Consider the following 21,665-nt stretch of genomic DNA (forward strand, 5'->3'; position numbering starts at 1 on the left):
ACTCGCACGAATCATCAGTTTACTCAGTCGAGCGAATCTCCTGCAAACTGACAACGATATTGTCGTCTCGACACCAACACTGACAGCATTTTTCACCGATATCATTGACATGAGTCCAGAGTGACACTCTTGGTTTCTTATGTTCTTTTAGACACTTTTCGGTTCACTCATCAAACACATGTGCAGCACTCACCGTTTATCATCTTTTAAAAACTTCATCGTGCCACCTTCGCTCTCGATCTGTATTTCTTCGACCCTTATTGATTTTCACAGCAGTTATCAGTTTTTCCAAACTGACTGCAAGTTGATCAGAAGCTTCGCACAAGGAAACCACGATTTATCTTCACGGTTATACTTCTGTACTTACAGTTAGTCTGTTAAATATAGATATAACTAGAAATGGACGCTTACGAACAGTTGTCAACGACACTTACTGACTTTCTACTCTGAACCGATGACAGTACACACATCGGCATCGATTAATAATACACTTACCGTAATATCACTACTTTTGCGGCAGACTCAACGTTTCTCATCTGAGGACCTCAACCACTTTTCAAAGCTTTCTATTTCAACGCGACTTGATAAAACTCTAAAATGTCATGTATCTTTTTCTATTATTCTATGGTTGATCGCTTAACATTCAACCAACGTCCTTGTTACGTGTTATTACTCGTTGTTTCCTGATCAGTTTCTGCAGCCTCCTTTCCATTTCTTTTACAGCTCGGCAATACCCGGAGGATTCATATTAATCGTCTGGCAACCTCCGGCGCGCGACTACTCCCAAAATGTTTGGTATCGATTCAAACGGCCGTTGAATCTGGTGGGGGAGTATTGTAGGATCGATGAAATGTCACTGAATATCGAACAGATCATCGATCCCTGTCAAGGTCAAGGATAGTCAACGCGCATCAATCAATCCTACGCCATGGACTGGCCCACGCGGCAGTGGTTGTTCTTTCACTTCTGTATTTTCGTGGTTGTACCTTAACTAATATATTATTGTAATAACGTCCTTTGTGTTGTACAGTCTCCATAGCGTCCATGATCCTTTGATGCATCGATGGTTCAATCCACGTAAGGGCCAGTCGCGAGGTGTAACTTCAGCGTTAGTTGGTTCGTCACCATTCTCGTTTAACTCTAGTAGGCCCCCAATCGTTTCGACATAGAACATCAACGTAGTTGATCCTACACTGTCTTCACTGATAAGTTTACTGAATTCGCCGTTATTGCCTTCAGTGATTCACTTTCAATTGTATGTGGTGATTTCAATTCATGTGACTGTAGCTTCCTTACATCACTAGGTCATCTAAATGTAGTAGATTTTCCTACTCGTTTGAATGCTTATCTAGACTTGGTTTTCATTAATGATGTGGGTACATATGTGACTCGCAAACGTGCTCCATTGTCTAGTTCGGATCACTGTATAATTTGTGTCCTACCTAAAGTATATGGTAAACATGAAAAGAGTACACACATACACCATACCAAAAAAGTAATATATAGGAGATACTCAGAAGAAAATTTACAAAATCTGAAAAACATGTTTCGTACGACCAACTGGGAAGTACTTACAGATGACTCAATAGAAAACACAACGGATGTTATCACCTCTTATCTTAAATTCTGTTTTGATATTCGCTGTCCTACCGAAACCTTCTTTTTAAGTTTTGATCGACTCACATCTCCACAACTAAAACGACTACGGAGGGTAAAAGAAAGGATGTACAAGGAGAAAAACACTATTGAAGTTCGTAAGTTAAATGATCAAATAAACCAAGAGATTAGACGTCTCAACTCTGTGTTCACTCAAAAACTCCTATCTTGTAGAAGCTCTCCAAGTATGTGGAAACTCTTTAAAGAAATTACAGGGGACAGGCAGACTAGAAGCGATAACCAGCTAAATGTTTGTGACCTAAATAAGTCCTTTATTCGTCAGTCATCTGACACTATGCTCCTTATATCCAAGGGTTTGAAGAATAATTGTGTCCCCAGTTTCACTGAAAATGATGTCCGGAAATGTCTCCAGTCACTTAATTCATCCCAATGTTTAGGACCTGATGGTATCCCAAACCTCCTTTTTAAAAAATGTGCTGATGTTTTATGTTATCCATTAACGAATATCTTTAACAGATCCTTCTCAACTAATGTCTTACCGAAAATGTGGAGAAAGATAAAGGTAATCCCTATACCTAAGAAAGCTTCTGGTGATAAAAATGCGAAACTTAGACCCATAGCAATAACCTCACCTTTCATCAAAATAATGGAAAAATTACTGATACAACCACTTCAACCTGCAATAAAAGAGCACTGTGATCCATTTCAGTTTGCTTACAAATGCAAAAGAAGCACATTAGATGCCGTTGCTGTTCTGCATCACAATATAGTGTTCAACTTGGAGAAGGGTAAGAAGTATGTTAGATGCGCTTTCCTGGACTTTACTTCTGCTTTTGATTCTATTCCAAGACACCTCTTACTTAACAAGCTGATCAGCATCGACACTGACAGCTGGATAACCAATTGGCTACGTTCCTACCTTTCTGGAAGAGAACAGTACACTGTATTTGAAGGAAAGTGTTCAACATCTCTACTGTCTACTGTAGGTGTGCCACAAGGAGCTGTTCTTTCACCTCTGCTCTTCTCTTTCTTTTTGCATGATCTGCCATCTTCCACAGAAAACACTTTTGTAAAATATGCGGACGACCTCACAGTATGTATGCCAATTTCTACCTCCTTACATCTCATAGAAATGAATGAGTTTTTATCTCGCATTGAATGGTGGTCTGTTGGTAATGGTCTCTTTCTTAATCCATTTAAATGTCAAGCTGTTAACTTTAGCTTGAGACATGGACAGAACCTATACTCTATGTTGGGATCCCATAATGCTTGTGCCATTGGAGACTCCTTAATAAACACAGTGTCGAAGGTCAAATATCTTGGTGTTACCTTTTCCTCTGATCTTTCTTGGTCTTCTCATGTTTTACTGTTATCGAAGAAAGTTTACCGTTTGACATACTACATAAAGAGGCTGCATGCTTTTGGGATTACTCGCCATTTACTCTTACAATTTGTAAATTCCTGCATATTACCTATCATTCTATATTGTTCTCCATTATTCTTTCCCGGGATTTTGAGAAAAGACTTTGCTATTTTGCGTAGAGTGCTGAAGGCAGTTTGCAAGGTATGTGGTGAATCATTTGAGGTCATTATTAATATACTTGTTGATAGACATCTTAAGTCTTGCAAACTCTTGGCAGGTGTTATCTTATCAGATACTAACCATCCACTTCATTCATATCTTTCTCCTTGTATATCTTCTGGTAGAACGTGACGTAAATACATTAAAATCCATGCACGCAAGCAAATCTATAAAAGTTCTGTAATACCTTACCTTGCAAATTTACTTTGTGACGAACAGGCTGTTAGAGTTGACCTAGTAAATAACCTGTATTCTTAAGCATGTCTCAAATTCGATAATTTGTATAAACTCAGATTTTCCTAAAACTTTTTTTATTTTATTTCTATTCTGTTTTTGTTTTTTGTTTGTTTTGTTTCTTTTTTGGTAAAAAAACTTGTTGAAATAACTCGTGCTGAGAATTCTATATTGTACCAGATTATAATATTGAATAAAGCCATTAATAATAATAATAATAATAATAATAATAATAATAATCTCCTGCATAACTTACATAGTTGCCTTCAAATCGTGCATAATTGAAACTTGATGAATTACAATCCATTTATCCAATCCATTTGCATTAAATATTGGAACTAAATTTTATCCCATTACTTCAATTATATATATTATATATTATTACCGGCCACCGGAGAAATAATTTTATTCGACTGGCTCGTACTGTATAATCAAAAAGAACAGAAGTGGGTACAGGCAAATGTATTTTAATGCAAAATTACAGAATATCTAAATAAAATATAGGGACCATGCACTAAACACTTCACTTACCATTTCCCATCATTTGTTCTTCACATTCTGTGTGGTTCTACCGGTCCACAATTCCTTTCCAATTCAGTTTCCATCCTCTTCACCTCAACCCTCATAGACTTCTGCTGCCAGGTTTTCCACTTCCAATTACATTCTATATATGTCTGTCGACAAAAGTAGCATACACCACGGTTGTACTAAATATTTAGCTTCGCTCCTCTATGTTATTTAAGTTTTCATTGGGATGATCCTGCAAATTTCTCGCAATCGACATGACAAGCTCATGAAACATTAAGGAGCATTTCATCCAATCAGCGTTTGATTAGAAGTTATGTTAGTAACATAGCGAAAATGAAAAGTCACATGTAGAGATTCTGATTGGCTGATTAATACACTGCTATTATGTTTAGCAGTATTCTAGAATTTACAGTAAAAACCCAAGGACTTTAAAATACTGTAAAAATGCTATATTTTCTGAACATGAAACGAACCTTTGGAGTAAAGTGCTTCCCGCATATTTTGTGCCTTTTCTCTTGTGTTCAAGTCGCTGTGTAGTTCTAGCCCGGGGGTTACGAAACTAGCTTATGATCCAAATATAGCGTTCAATCTACAAGACGTATCAGTTTTATGTTGATTGCATTTTATGTTTGTTTTTTGAAGAAGCGACTCACAATTAGTCGTGAAGCGTGACTTGCACAATCAAGATGAGGAATTTCAGGTTAAATTAAAGTGATACTTCACATACTGGCGAATGTCAATGAATCCATCCTCTTATTTAAATTATTTGATTTCTGATTGTGGCAGAATACAGTGTGCAGCTATCGTCGGGCTTTTTGGAGACGTCCTGTATTGGTGTATGTGAATATAATGTGTATGTAATCAATGACTCCTAGAGTTAGAATACTCCACAAAACTTCACAACTTTGCCACACAACATTGAATAAAACATTGGAAACACTGGAGAATAAAGGACTATAATTAAACTCCAAGATGTAATTTAACCCAAGAGAAGAAACATTCGATAGCTGACCGCAATATTGAATGGGAGTTCTAATGCTTACAGATTTACTACAGTTGAAATAATTTAATACATATATGAGTTGAATGTCTTAATGATTGATTGATGTTTCCATCTTAGATGATTAGTTGTTGTATTTTATTTTTGTTGTATCATGAGAGGCATTGACAATGTTCCAATTGATTTGTAATTAAAAACATATGAGGTTGTTTACGAATGTGCTTCTTCTTATATTCGTGAATATAATATGAACAACTAAACACCACGAGTTCAAATATGCAAATGATCAACGAAGTTACATTGATTAAGTTGAATTCAATGATGAAAACCACATTTTTGATGGTCTGTATTCCAGTACATGAACGCTTTTGAAACGAATGAGTGATAGACTGATGTTCTTTGGAAAATGAACGCTCTTCAATAAGGTAAACCGTTATCACTAATTGATGATCAGTGGTCGACACATATTTATTTTGATAGGGAACATTAGGACTTAATTTGGTTGCATGTTTACCACGATCATAAATATGAAGTTAAAATTCTCAATGAAGTATATTGTTTCAAATGATATAAAACATATTAAGTTCAGATGAAGTCAATAGTATGAAATATTTATTGATCACACGTATAAACCTGAGAATAGCTCTTATTCAATGAGTTCATTTATATCAGATTAGAAAATTATACTTAAGCCTACTAATCAACAGTTGACCATCAAAACTATGTTCACTGTATCACTTATGTTGTACAGAATCATTTGGGGGTCTTCTTGTGTTTCTTAGATGTTCTTGGGACGAGTCATGATATCGCAAGAAAATCCTACATTATATAATGTATCACAATTTACACATCCTAGTCTTCTGACACAAAACATTTGTCGAATTATACTTGAGCACATTCATCAACGGTTGATCACCAGAACTATCTTCCACTGTCTAATTAATGCAGTACATTCAATCACAATCAAATGTCAGATATCATACACAGTGGATGGCTGTCTAAAATTACTGGTTTGGTTTTGGAAATCGTTTCTGTTTGAAATGGACAACATCTATACAACTCCTTGGTGACTTTTATACTTTAATTTTATAAATCACGTTGAGTGAATGTTTCACACACAAGAACTGTTTAAATCGTACACTCACCATCACACGATGATTGTAATGACGACTTATATTATGAATTTGAAATACATAGATGGTTAGTGAGAACATTGATTTACAAATGATATAAAATTTATGACAATGTTGAATAACACAATTATATGAACGAAGAATATTATTTTCACGGGATCGAATCCGCCAGGAAGCATCAGTTCCCTCAAGATTACAGGTACACCTTGCTGACGAGTGCCAAGTAGCACGAAACCCGGGTCCAGGGTTTCCTGTTGACCACCTCCAACCACCATCTTACCTCAGTATATATATATATATATATATATATATATATATATATATATATATATATATATATATATATATATATATAGTGCAAGCAGTGTCGAGCCACCTAGACTGGTGGCCACATTGCAACTTGATCGATAGCATTCGATCAGCACTAAAGAAGGACTTGACACACATGACAATGATCACCACCCAGTGATCAATCAATTGTAATATTCTTTTCAATAATTTCTCATCAGGTTCTACAATTATAAATTAATAATCCATAAAAGAAGATTGGCAAAGTTTAAGGCAGAGTACATCATTTAACAAAACCGTAACATGTGAATCAAGGAGTGTTGTTTGTCATGTAGTGTTAACTTGAATCGGTTTATAGGTGAAATAAAATCGTAAGATAAATTATCAGAATATATATATATATAGTTGACATGGGGGTGGGAGATAGAAAAATGGGATTACAAATCAGAAATTACTTAATATGTAGAATAATATAAATTAGGTCAGATATAGTAGATTGGGGGTGGATGCTGAATAAATTTCTCTAAAAGGTTAGCAAGTGTGATAATAATAATAATAATAATGACTGATAAGATGTGTAGATAAACTAAGTTTAAGATATAAAAATGAACATTAATCAAATTAACGTCACCATATTACAAAATTGATTATTAACAAGTTGACCCTGAAGTTGGCCAGGGTAAAAGGAGCGGCTGGACATATTTCTTTTGAATGCAGAGCTCTGGCTTTTTGATCCGAATAGCAATTGTCTCAGCCGTCTACAGGATTCTCTGTCTGACAGAATTAGGTAGACTGCTATTAACACGACATATTACTGTGAAAGATTGCTCTATGTCGGCTCTATGTCCCGTCTGAACTAAATGGGCTAAAACAGAGCTGTTAACCGTTCTGACTACACCTTTGCTTAACCACACTGGAAGGTGTTCACGAGCCCGACTATACAAATTCCTAGAACATCTGCCTATATAACTTGCCTAACAGGAGCAGTTGAATTGATAGATACAGAAAGAAGTGAATGAATAATGACCACTTTTTTTGAATGCTTAAAGCGTCATTGAATCGTGAAATAAAAACTACCGAAGTACAACTAAACCGAAACCAGTCTGGCAGTCTATTCACTTCAGATAGATAACTCAATATATGATACCCGTTTGTTTATTAAAGTATATCAGTCGATCTGCTTCAATATCTGGACTACCTGTTCCTGCCATCTAGATATTTCAACAAGTTATCTGTTTCTTTGTTTGTTTTAAAAGGTAATTAAGTCAATTCATTGCATAACCTATTCAGGTGTGTTTGTGAAAACTTTACGACCTTTCACTGTACAACTTACAAAAATGTATAATCGGAGACATCGTGATGACTGGCAATATGAATTAATTAGAATGAATATTATTCAGATGTCAATTTAATAGACTGCTTACTTCTAACTGGTGATCACCCAATATCACTCAATGACGAAGTAAGGAACGGAGACTTGTTGAAATACTTTGTGCGGAGAAGGGGTTGTTGTGGATATTATAGTAATTTTCAACATTTGAGATCATGAGTTAATTGAGGCTGTGCAATGCTCAGGAGTCCCACAATAGGACGAAACAACCATCCAGTTCTTCCAGGTTTTCCATGATGGTCGAGCTTCAATTGACTCATGATCTCAACTGTTGGATTAAATAGTACATTGCTTTCCTTGAAATGAAAGATCATTATCTATTCATCATAACTACACAATATTTTCACTCGATTATTCCTACTTGAAAGATCCCAAACGTTTATCATTATAAAGGCTAACAGGGTATCGCCCTATATTATCTCTTATTCAATCTCTTTCAGGATTCATTTCATTACAATAAATCTTTTATAAACTACTATGACACTGTCAAACTAGCATATATATACTAAGTTGATTTGAACTTTTGAAACACTCATCGTTGGAATACAAAGTAGTCGTATATAGTATAATATATGGTGTGTAATATTTTAAGTTAAACAGATATGAAGAAACATTTTCAGTATGATGAATCTCGTAATGACTTGTTCGTATTTATATATTTGATTGACTGTTGTACACACAATTGTGATTTCTATATTTTAGCAACATATTACTGTTTACTTAACTTCTCGTTCCATTCTTCTTATTTGAAACATAAGTTAATCCAATACGTTTCTGACCAAAATCAAATACCGTATAGAATCTCCTCATAAAAGCGTCACCAAGAATCCAAACATTCGATGGTAAGGAATCATCAGCCTCAAAAGGTGATGAGCACATTGTTCCAAACCAAAGGTATACCTGTAATCGAATGAGGAAGACAAAAATATTGAAGTAAATTGTTTCTCTCTTATTAGTTAAAATAGTATATTTCCAGAGGACTAAAGGCTAGATGAATATTATTCTGTTCCGTTATTTGCTTCCACATTTATAAAATGGTATATTTTATCTGTCAGTATGAAATCGTGTGCTTCATATATTCTAGGTTATTGGATTTACCACAATAGTAGTACATATGGGTTCATATGGCTAACTTTACCAGCTCGTTTTCAATCAGATAATTGACTGTCCTTAACAATTCACATGTGCGAAACATTTGCTGATGGTCCTCTATCAAAAAACTAAATCTTTACCCATCTATTCAGCATAGATTTAAGAGACGCGATCCGACTATTTAATTTTACATGGTACAAGAATTGTTAGTCAGTACAGAATACATTATACTCGTTCTAAACAACGATAATATTGTTGTATTTGTTTTTGAAACCTCCTACATGTGTGCTTTCTAAAGAGAATGTTTGCAGTTTTCATTCATTTGTCGCACCGTCTATATGACTGGAATCACATTATAGGATTAACTGAATTCATTATATGACTCTGTATTTTGCAAGTCTGTTTCCTATCAAACTGACTTGAAAATAGTAAAAGTGAACACCATGAATACACAATATATGACTAAAATGTAATGAAAAGGGCATTCATAATATAATCTGACAAAATACTTTCGTTCACCTTAACAACATAATGTTGTGGCAGCAATATGTACTTCCTTTTCTGAAAGATAAACTCGATCGGAGGCAACATGTCAATTCGACTACAGTCAAGGACATTTCTTTCAATAACATGATAGGAAACACCGAGCAGTGAGTTGATTCTGTTCACTTGCTCTCTTTCACCCAGAATCACTGATGTCCCAGTGTCAATAGAAGCAGTACATCCATTGCAAAATTCAACACCCTTTATCATCAAACTGAATGGACATTAAAACATCATCAACATCAAAAAACAAGATGTAGAACTAATCCAAAAGAAAAAAACGAGTTCGATTCAGAAAATGAACACGGAATCGGATTATTTAAACACTTTGTAAATTAACTTTCTTCAGCAACTTCTAATGGACATACATTTCATTCTGAATACAGTTCGCTGAACGAATGAGTCTACTTGTTGGTGTTGACATTCTCAATAACATCCACATTCAAGTCAGTGTAACTGTTGAGTTCTCACCAAACAAGTGAGTGACATGTGAAATCCCAAAATCGAAACAACACATTTATCTGTAATATAAGTTACTAATAATTGCAAGACGACATTAACAATAGTATATTCAAATGTGAAATCTTTTGGAACTCAAGGTATGAGCAACAGCTCATGTCACAATCAACGACGTTAAGATGAGTTCAGTGAACGCCCAAACGAGAAACAATGTGCATAATGAACGATGAACTAGGTAGAATTAATGACTTTTGACAAATGAGAATAACGTCGTTCATGGAGAATTGAATCGATAGCGAGTCAACACCGAATTCCGAAGTTGTTGCAAGTAAATCAAATAAATGAAAATAACTGAGAATGGTGGGAAGATACAATCACAGTAAGAGAATGGATGAAATGCCTAGCATATCTATCAATATTAAGGTATTTCGCACGAAACAATAAACCGATTTCATGAGAAACACGTTCAAAATTGTTCGTCGATAACATGAACTACTTACTACTAGACAGTAAGTAACATGACTGAGGAACAAAAATGTATATGTGGAGAATTGAATTGACAATTTAAAAATGGAATCAACACTTGCAATTTGTTGTATAAAAGTCTTAAACACTTGTTAAGTTGTTAGAAATTGTGGGCGAAATCACACTTCGAATAGGGTATTCTAGCGATATATGTGAACTACATCCAGGACGAGTTGACAAACAAGCACAATTCATTCCAGAAGTAAATAACGTTACCTAATGTAGTTGCAAAATAACAGTTGCAAATAAAAAGAAATATGAAAGGGACAAAATACAAATGGTAGAAAAGTTTGTAGTGTCGCGATTCGTTAATCGTTCACTTAGATAACCGTTATAATTCTAATCTTAACGGTACGTAAAATCGTAAGACAAAGGATAGCAGCAACTACGGTCCATTGTCGAATAACTCAGGCTAGAAAGTTAACAGCACCTGAGCGAATATTAACGAGCGAGAGAGCGGCAAGCGAGAGAGCGAGTGAACAGGCAAACAAGCGAAGGAAGCGAACGAGCGAATAGCAAGTAATTACAAAGGCAACTTATAGTCAGATTTAATAAGGGCACAGCAAAGCAAAACAAAGGCTGATAATGATATTTGCGTGCATACATTATGGGGTGGAGTATGACTCATTGAATGATATTTAAGCAGTCAATATTTTGGATAGAGTGTCATGTGCTCTAGTGGCATAACAGTGCAAAGAATATACAAATTGTTACTATCCAAATGACGATGTCTGTTAAGTAAGTTAATAAAAAGGGCTTAACCAAAATTGATTGTAATCGAAATTGATTGTAGGACAGTTGCTATAATTTGAATGAATGTAACCGTCTTGTAAATCTCTCAGAAATATACCAAACTAAATCATGAATAGACTTATTTATAAATCAATCAGTGTATCATTTATGCAACAGTCATCTTCACCTAATAATTATATCTCCAGTTACACTAGTTTCATATAACTAGCGTAATGAACTGCAATATCATCGTCATGATTTGAACTCATTGACAGATTGAGCAGACATATTTCATTTTTAAGGTGGTCATGTTCTTTCATTTGAAGTAAGAAGTTGGCAACACTTCACACAGAATCATTCGAAGCACGTTTATCTGAGAGCTTGCCAAATAACTGAAGTTGTGTCGGAAATAGGAATTGCAACTTGTCAACAAGTATAATGGTAACCGTAGTATGAAGCATAGTCCAGATTAATAACTCAGTTGGATATTTGATCTCTGAATAGGAAGTAATCAGTTGATTGGCTCCGTGTTTATAACTGATGTGTGTTCAATTTGGTGAGGAAATGAAATCTCTCCAGGTTTCAGAAATTCACCTTACTACGGGGATCACCACAGAAATCCTTTATAGTGACTTCAGAAAAAATTGGTCCATTGGATATGAAGTCACATCTCGTGGCATTCGTTTTATGAAGCTTGATGAACATGATCTATTTACCTTTCATGCAATACCAAGCAAAATTATGCCGGTTTCTTGTAATAGGCTAATGAAGAAGCCAGTTGATTTACATAACATCTAAATAAATAGACCACGCACTACGTTTGTCAAGAGAGTATATAATAAGAAACATGAATTTTATCGTTTAGTATTAGATGATAGAAACCTACTGGCGAAGTAAGCTCTGCTTAAAACACTTCTAGTAAATCAATATTCAAATATATATATATACATTGTCCATCAAAAAACAATCTCTCAAGAGTTTCCAAATCGAACGTTCTTCAGTTATCAAAATACGTAAAACAGTTCAATTAATATCAAACAAATAAAACAATATATAACTTCAATCGACCAAACAAACTTCCAACAAGCTAATTCGCACTTTCCGAAAGCCATTGAAATTTACATATCTTATTGTACTTGATCAAACACTACCTTGACATTCCAACTGCCCACATATTGTTATGAACGGTAGGTATATATTCGAAATCTCCCTCAAAGTATTCAGGATTTACACCACCGAGTACCATTTCACCACCAATCGGAGCCCCGTTTTCCCTACAACCAATTAATAAATAAATCCATTTAATTATCAATCATATTATTTCCACTGTAAAAATACATTAGTGTAAAACATCACACCAACTGAAATCAACAATGTCTTCACAGTATCACCTGATATGTGAATAAGTTAAAGTGTACGATCACTCTGTTTCATGTCTGTTTGGCATGTAAGTTATACTCATTCTATATTGTCGACTTACACCATCCATGTAAACGATAATAAAATTGATTGAGTAAAACGAGAACACAGAAAGAAATAGAAATGTTAGTTGATGAATGCACAAAGATGATTCCTGATAAGTCTTATTACTGGACATTTTGAACTGGAAAGATGAATGTCTGACATAGTAGTTCATTAGACCAGAAAATGTCTATAGAATGATGACTACTGTGTATGAAATATCCTTATATAGCTTTCACTGGCTTGATCGAGACGGCTTTTTTCATAAAAATTCACCGAATGTACATTTTCATAAAAACAAAGAAAATTGTGTCGTACACATCGAATGCATTAGCGCCCTATTTATGAGAAGATCAATGAAGACTGACTGATTTTTCTTCAAAGAATATATTCCCAACAAAACTGAAACAAAACTATTTACACCATACGGAAGCTCATACGGAAGCATAAACTATCACCCTAAATAATGCTGACGATGTGAACAGGTATTGGCGAGATCAAAATCAAATGGAAGAATTCTAGTCACATTTGCATTTACATACGACAAATACAATACTTCAATCGTCCATGAAAAGGTTTATGTCAATCACTCATCAAAATACATCAATCTACTTTTGCAATAAAATGATTGTTAAGTAAGCCGAGAAAACAAAATATGATGTCGTCATTGACTTTAGGCACAGTAGTAGTAGTGTTTGTTGATGAATACACAAAAATGATTTCTGATAAGCGTTATTACTGGTCATTTTGAACTGGAAAGATGAATGTCTGAATCGTAGTTCATTAAACCATAAAATGCCCATAAAATAATGACTACTGTGTATGAAATATCCTTATTTAGCTCTCATTGGTTTGATGACAAATTAAATTGATACCTTTACAAACTGATAAAATTCGAACAGAGTTAGACTGTGTCTCCATGTTTCCCTTTGACTGCTTCCAAACACCTGTCATCCAAGCTGACTTTCACGAAATATACCTTCACAAGAAATCCATGTCACTAATAATCTTGTACTACAAATATTTCAAATACGTTGATTGGTTCAAAATTCATAGTTACTGAGATGACTCATTGTCAACCAAATACTGAATGAAATATCAGATTGTCACTAAGATTTTCTCAGTTAAGTGATATTCAAAACCGAATGATAAGAATACACAGAAACTAAATTTTATATCTGGGATACTAACTCAATTCACAGCACAACTCACTGATTTAAATAAAATGAAAATATTGGGTCCATATTCACACCATTTGCCAGTAAATTCGGGAACATCGGAATTTTACCAAATTTCGATATCCGACTACTCGACATGCCAATTATTCCATCATATTTGCTAGTGAAGTAATCCAGACTAAATATATTCCTCATTTCACCGAACGCTTGATTCGGAATCACCAATGAGTTTATCTGAAACACCATTTGATTTATAAACATTCTCAATTCTTACTCGTATAGTATCCACACTCCAAAATCCAGAGAGACTATCATCCAGATAACTCACATGAAAACTCGAACCATCTGCTACATAAGTCAATGATTTCGAGCTATCGTAAAACCGAAACATCCAACAAAATATATCGAGAAACCAGCACTTCCTTGATGCGAACCATGTGTCAATTGATCCTGTACTGAACAGCACTCGAAGCTTTTGAGGTGGAGTTCCCACTGATATCTCACCATAATACTGTAACTAAATTGAAAGATTATTTTACACTAAATATTTCGACAGTTTGATATAGAAATAACAATCACGTTTGTTAACTTTGAGAAACTCTTTGATATTTTGTAGTTTGTATCAGTGATTAAATTGCCAGCACTTTACATGACCCTATTGCACTATTTCTGTTGAGGACTATATCGATTAATAATATTCCATTGTATTAATTTTCACAGGCATAATTCAACAGTTACATTGTACAGATCCAACTTCTCCCTCAACTCCGCCTGTAGCTCCTCCAGGGGCTACTGCCGGTCCCAAGCCCGGGTAAAGGAGGAGGGTTGGGCATGGGGTTAGCGACCCCATCCCGTAGAAAATCAACTCGCTAAAAAAACGCTAACCAGAAAAAATCATTCAAACTCTGCCCTGAGAGTTGAAGGAATAGTTATGACGTCTCATGATGAAAGCCGAGTTCCTTCGGAAGTCATGAGGCCGATGCACCTTCTTACAACCAGAGTGACAATTTTTATAGGTACATGGAATGTCCGAACAATGTGGGAGACCGGAAGAGTCTTCAAAATTGCTGCAGAAATGAGAAAATACAACCTGGAAGTGCTTGGAATCAGCGAAACACATTGGACGCAGGTTGGACAACAACGACTGTCTTCAGGAGAACTTCTGTTATACTCCGGTCATGAAGAAGAAAATGCCCCACATACACAAGGAGTTGCATTGATGCTGTCCAGAAAAGCACAAAGTGCACTTATTGGATGGGAATCTCATGGACCGAGGATCATCAAAGCCTCCTTCAAAACAAAGAGAGAGGGCATTACAATGAACATCATCCAATGCTATGCGCCTACCAACGACTACGATGAAGACGCTAAAAACCAATTCTACGATAGGCTGCAGTCGATCTTCGAGAAGTGCCCAACCAAAAACCTGACCATTCTAATGGGAGATTTCAATGCCAAGGTTGGAAAGGACAACACTGGATACGAAGACGTCATGGGACAACATGGACTGGGAGGAAGGAACGAAAACGGTGAGAGATTTGCAAACCTATGTGCCTTCAATAAACTGGTCATAGGTGGCATCATATTCCCACACAAAAACATACACAAAGCCACTTGGATTTCACCGGATCACACTACACAAAATCAAATCGACCATATCTGCATCAACAAAAAGTTCAGGAGGACGATGGAGGATGTGAGAACCAGGAGAGGAGCTGATGTAGCATCAGATCACCATTTGCTGGTCGCCAAGATGAAACTAAAACTCAAGAAGCAGTGGACAACGGCGCGGACGACATCACAAAAGTTTAACACGGCCTTTCTTCGAGATGCTGACAAACTCAACGAATTTAACATAGCCCTCAGCAATAGGTTCGAGGCCTTTCATGACCTACTCAATGGAGAGGGAACCACCATAGAGAGCAGCTGGAAAGGTATCAAGGAGGCAATCGTTTCAACATGTCAAGAGGTTCTGGACCAAAAGAAGCACCATCACAAGGAATGGATCACTGTTGGTACACTGGATAAAATTGAAGCAAGGAGGAACAAGAAGGTAGCAATCAATATCAGCCGAACAAGAGCAGAAAAAGCCAAGGCACAAGCCGAATACACAGAGGCAAACAAGCAAGTGAAGAGGAGCATCAGGACCGACAAACGTAAATATGTGGAAGATTTGGCGATGACAGCGGAAAAGGCTGCAAGAGAGGGAAACATGAGACAACTGTATGATACAACAAAGAAACTTGCTGGAAATTACCGTCAACCAGAAAGACCAGTGAAATGCAAGGAAGGCAAAGTAATCACCGACATTGAAGAACAACGAAACAGGTGGGTAGAACACTTCAAAGAACTCTTAAATCGACCAGCTCCACTGAACCCACCCAACATCGAAGCAGCACCCACAGACCTCCCAATCGATGTTGGCCCACCAACAATTGAAGAGATCAGCATGGCCATTAGACAAATCAAGAGTGGCAAAGCAGCGGGACCAGACAACATCCCGGCAGAGGCACTGAAAGCAAATGTAGCAGCAACTGCCAAGATACTCCACATCCTCTTCAGTAAGATTTGGGACGAAGAACATGTACCAACAGACTGGAAAGAAGGACTTCTCATCAAGATACCAAAGAAAGGCGATCTCAGCAAGTGCGACAACTACAGGGGCATCATTCTCCTCTCAATACCAGGAAAAGTCTTCAACGGAGTATTGTTAAACAGGATGAAGGATTCCGTGGACGCTCAACTTCGAGATCAACAAGCTGGATTTCGTAAGGATAGATCGTGCACAGATCAAATCGCAACTCTACGTATCATTGTGGAACAATCAATCGAATGGAATTCATCACTGTACATCAACTTCATCGACTACGAGAAGGCATTTGATAGCGTGGACAGGACGACACTATGGAAGCTTCTTCGACACTACGGCGTGCCTGAGAAGATAGTCAACATCATACGGAACTCCTATGATGGACTAAACTGCCAAATCGTCCACGGAGGACAACTCACCGACTCATTCGAGGTAAAGACCGGTGTTAGGCAAGGTTGCCTACTCTCACCCTTTCTCTTTCTCCTGGTGATCGACTGGATCATGAAGACGTCAACATCTGGAGGAATGCACGGGATACAGTGGACAGGCAGGATGCAGCTTGACGACTTAGACTTCGCGGATGATCTGGCTCTTCTATCACAAACGCAACAACAAATGCAGGAGAAAACGACCAGTGTAGCAGCAGCCTCAGCAGCAGTAGGTCTCAATATAAACAAAGGGAAAAGCAAGACTCTCCGATACAATACAATATGCACCAATCCAATTACACTTGACGGAGAAGCTTTGGAGGATGTGGAAATCTTTACATATCTGGGCAGCATCATTGATGAACACGGTGGATCAGATGCAGATGTGAGGGCGCGGATCGGCAAAGCAAGAGCAGCATACCTACAGCTGAAAAACATCTGGAGCTCAAAACAATTGTCAACCAACACCAAGGTTAGAATTTTCAATACAAATGTCAAGACAGTTCTTCTGTATGGGGCGGAGACGTGGAGAACTACGAAAGCCATTATCCAGAAGATACAAGTGTTTATTAACAGCTGTCTACTCAAGATACTTCGGATTAGATGGCCAGACACTATCAGCAACAAGTTACTGTGGGAGACAACAAACCAGATTCCATCCAGTGGAGGAAGAAATCAGGAAGAAGCGCTGGAAATGGATTGGGCACACTTTGAGGAAATCACCCAATTGTGTCACAAGACAAGCCCTCACATGGAATCCTGAAGGTCAAAGGAGAAGAGGAAGACCAAAGAACACATTACGCCGAGAAATAGAGACAGACATGAGAAGAATGAACAAGAACTGGAAAGAACTAGAAAAGAAGGCCCAGGACAGAGTGGGTTGGAGAAAGGTGGTCGGCGGCCTATGCTCCATTGGGAGTAACAGGCGTAAGTAAGTAAGTAAGTAAGTAACTTCTCCCTCACTGTATGATCGTAGTTACTTTGTGATAACAATCCACTCAGATTGTTTCACATAAACAATATTTAGTCAAATCTTACTAGTAAGAAAGAAAGTCTTGATATTTCCTGTCGCTTATTGGATATAAATTAAGGTGGATTTTAAACTATCAACACGATTGATACACTTACGTTTTTAAAATTGATCAGTTGTTCTGGTGTAGATGTATTTTGTTTATTCCATTGATACATGGATTTTCTCTTCGAAGGCCTAAAGTAACTCGTATAATGTTCAAGCAATGAATCGGATTTTTCCAACGGGTGAAGTGGAATTTTCACAATCTCACAAAGTAATTGTGGTAGAAAACCGACAATGATGAATAGAATCATTGAAATATGTTTGAGTACTCTGAAATGCAGTGGTGTCTCTGTTATTTTTATTCTGTTTTCATCATGTTTTATTGACATAGGTGTATCAAATTAACTTGAGGATTGATCATAAACAAACCCGATTACTGGTGGTAATTCGATACTTCTTTAATGTTTGCGGATATCACTAAGAAAATAGTTCGAATTACTGTTTAAACACATTTTTATTGTTTGAATCATTGTATGACGGCAACAGATTCTAATGTGTATTAAAAATATGATGATTTGAGTGGGAACTCGACGTCAAAAGCTACGAGTTTTGTTCGATACAGGAACAACTGACAGATGGTTCGCATCAAGGAAGTGCTGGTTTCTTGATATATTTTGTTGGATATTTCGGTTTTATGATAGCTCGAAATCGTCGACTTATATAGCAGATGGTTCCAGTTATCATGTGAGTTATCTAGATAGTAATTACTCTGGATTTCTGAGTATGGATATGATACGGGTAATGTTTGAGCATATTTGAAAATATAATTCACGTTCAGATAAATTAGTTATTAATTCCAAGTCAAGCATTCGCTGACGTGACGAATATATTTATTCAACTTTACTTCGGTAACAAATATGATGGAATAATTAGGTATGTCGTGTAGCAGGATATCAAAATATCGAAACATTCCAATGTCCCAAAATAGATTAGCTGGCGATATTATTATAGGTTTAATATTTTCACTTCGTGGAAACCGGTCAGTTTGCTTTACGTATTTGGTTTGTTTATGAGGTTTGAATTTCGGTTATCGTATAATCAAGTTATTCATATTTTATATCGTTCAACTTGGAAGAACATTCGTTCCAAAAAGACTCTTAACATAATTACCCAGGGTTCAAGAACTGTTGTGATTTTATGTCCGGCTTTTATCCACCCAACCAGTCTTAGCACTGTGCCAAATATATGATGTACGATCGGTATGAGCAGTCTAGTGTCCTTATTGGTTCTTTGTCCGCCTGGCCCTTCCAATTGAGTCCAGAACACCAATTACAGCTTCTGCTATTCGAATCATTTATTTCAAGCATACTCGGTTTATATACCAGACAAACACACTGCATCACACCATATCAAAAAAATAATATTTGTACAAGATCAAGCCAAATGTAGCTGTGAACGTGGGATACAATAATCAATAACCTGAGTATAAGTTATTAACAGTAATTCATATAATGATAATCTATAGGTCCAAATGAAGCTTATGATAAGATGAATATAGATACATACAATCTAATCACTGAATGGTTATACAATAAGACTGTATATAGAAAAGAAGTCCATTAATAGATCCCTCGAGTTACCCCCACTAATGACTTCACATGAGATAAAACAAGAAATATTACCGACTTTTCGTATACTTTAGGCTTTGAGATTGTTAGAATATTTATCTCTTGTGGAACGTTATAAGTGTTGGGGTGATCGAAGGAAAGGCTTAAACGTAGCTTTACCTAGTCCAACGAACATTGTTTTTGATTAGTTTTCAGCATTCTGAAGCATAAATGTCATCACTTAGAAAGATTTCACTACTCCGAATCCTTTCAGATGTAGAGGTTATCAAAACTTGTCAAATCTATAAGACATTAGAACAAATATCATCTATGTGTTACTAAACTACAGATGATCAGGCAAAACGAATTAAGCCTTTGAATATTGAACAATTAAATCGGTTGTCTTATTCACTCACTATCAAATGCAACTTTATGGAATCTCTTTCTTTATATTGAAAATGCACTGTGTATATTGTTGGGTTTCTTTAAGCTTTGATCAATAAAACATTGCCTTTCTTTTCTCTGAATGTAGGCGATCAGTCCTCATGTTAAGTCTGTCCTGCTTAACTTAATTCTGTTTAAATACTGTGGAAGAAGGGATAACGTCTTGCCCACATTTCATCACATGATCATGATTTATGTTTATAATAATAACCCTTTGGTTTTGGTTTGACATTTTACCTGTTTTTCCTTAGAGTTTAGATAAAAATTCCTTCACAAGCTTAATCGTAAACAGATTTTTCGATACTATAGGTATGTTCCATTTCCTCATTACCTGAGCAGCATTGTTGGGAATAACTTCTAGAGGAATTACTCCACCATTGAGAAACGAACTACGCAATGCTCCTTATCTTCATTTATTGGTCGGGTCAGAAACACGGAAGTGGCCACTGTGATTCGAAACAAAGCAGTAGCTTGTTGTTTGGTAAGTGGTCTTCAAGTACCTTTGATGCCTATCAATGTAGTGTTCAATGTTTATCAGTGTTTAAATAATGCACTAATTTTGCTCTAGCTTGTTTTCAAACGTATGTTCGGAAAACTTTGTATAAATTCATTCAGTGTGTTAGCTTCACAAATATGTGTGACTTCAAAACGACAATTGAAGGTAACCAGGGGAAGTGACTGATCTATTCAGTAAGGTTATATAGTACAACCAGTTTCACTGCAAAACCTTGTTATTACGGTATCGTACTAGTTATCCTTCGGTTTTCCTTAGAATATTACTACATATGAATGGAATACAAGTGGAGATAAAAATGTCATGGTTTCAGTTGAATATTCATTCCTTCAGTTAATCCACAGACTTGACAAATGGTTTAAAGGGATGGTATTATTTTGTTTTTGAGTATTTTCTGTAGATACAGTTGTAAAACATAATAATGAAATTATGATGCAATGAACGACATTGTAAAACTTGAATACCAAAATTATTTTTCAGGAAAAGTGTTGTGTTTACCAGAATGGTATTCATGTCATCTATTTGTGTGGTGACTTCAGTAAGTTGGATAACTATTTAGCCAATTCATGGTATGAAGGGTTCTTTGTAGTCATGGTGAACTATAGAGGAATTTAAGTTTATGCGTATTTAGGAGATCGAAAGTTATAAACAGATGGTACTTTTTGTTTCCAAATCGTTATAAGTTGAATTATCAACGATTTTCTCCTCCGGAGGTTCCGTGAAATGCTATTTGGCTCTGCTTTCAGTTGACACATAAATATTTCGTCTTGATTCCTGGAAAACGATTCAAATAATGTAGTGAGTGTTTTGTGCAGATATCCTTTCCAATTCATCATAGCAACGCCTGAACTTCTACTTAATCTTATTACGAAAATAAGATAAATATCTTATAAATGTTTCATTGATAATCTGTGATGTAAGTTTGTGTTGTTTGATGATGGAAGAATTTGTTTAAAGCATTATACCAAAGCAAGGAGATCTGAGCCAATGTGAGAATTACAGAGGCATCAGTCTGCTATCAGTACCAGGAAAACTTTTCAACAGAGTGTTACTGAACCGGATGAAAGACGCAGTGGACGCTCAGCTTTGAGATCAACAGGCTGGATTCCGTAAGGATCGGTCGTACACAGACCAAGTCGCGGCACTACTGATCATCGTGGGACAATCAGTTGAGTGGAACTCATCACTATACATCAACTTCATTGACTATGAGAAGGGGTTTGATAGTGTGGACCAAAGAACATTATGGAAACTCCTTCGATACTATGGAGTTCCTGAGGAGATTTTCAACATTATTCGGAATTC

At 36.3% G+C, this 21,665-nt stretch overlaps 1 protein-coding gene across 1 annotated transcript; it reads right to left on the bottom strand.

The window, feature by feature from the left end:
* Positions 1 to 8,492: 8,492 nt before the first annotated feature.
* On the bottom strand, positions 8,493 to 18,110 carry Smp_132480 (subfamily A1A unassigned peptidase (A01 family); the record flags this gene model as incomplete). Its single annotated transcript, XM_018799717.1, has 6 exons — positions 17,909 to 18,110; positions 14,037 to 14,279; positions 13,797 to 13,996; positions 12,275 to 12,397; positions 9,384 to 9,621; positions 8,493 to 8,672 (listed from the first exon to the last, which is right to left on the bottom strand). Exons 1-6 carry the CDS (start codon positions 18,104 to 18,106, stop codon positions 8,493 to 8,495), a joined length of 1,182 nt encoding a protein of 393 aa, XP_018651478.1. The 5' UTR covers positions 18,107 to 18,110.
* Positions 18,111 to 21,665: the final 3,555 nt, after the last annotated feature.

This window comes from Schistosoma mansoni, chromosome 3 (assembly GCF_000237925.1).
Source record: "Schistosoma mansoni strain Puerto Rico chromosome 3, complete genome".
NCBI classification, from domain to species: domain Eukaryota; kingdom Metazoa; phylum Platyhelminthes; class Trematoda; order Strigeidida; family Schistosomatidae; genus Schistosoma; species Schistosoma mansoni.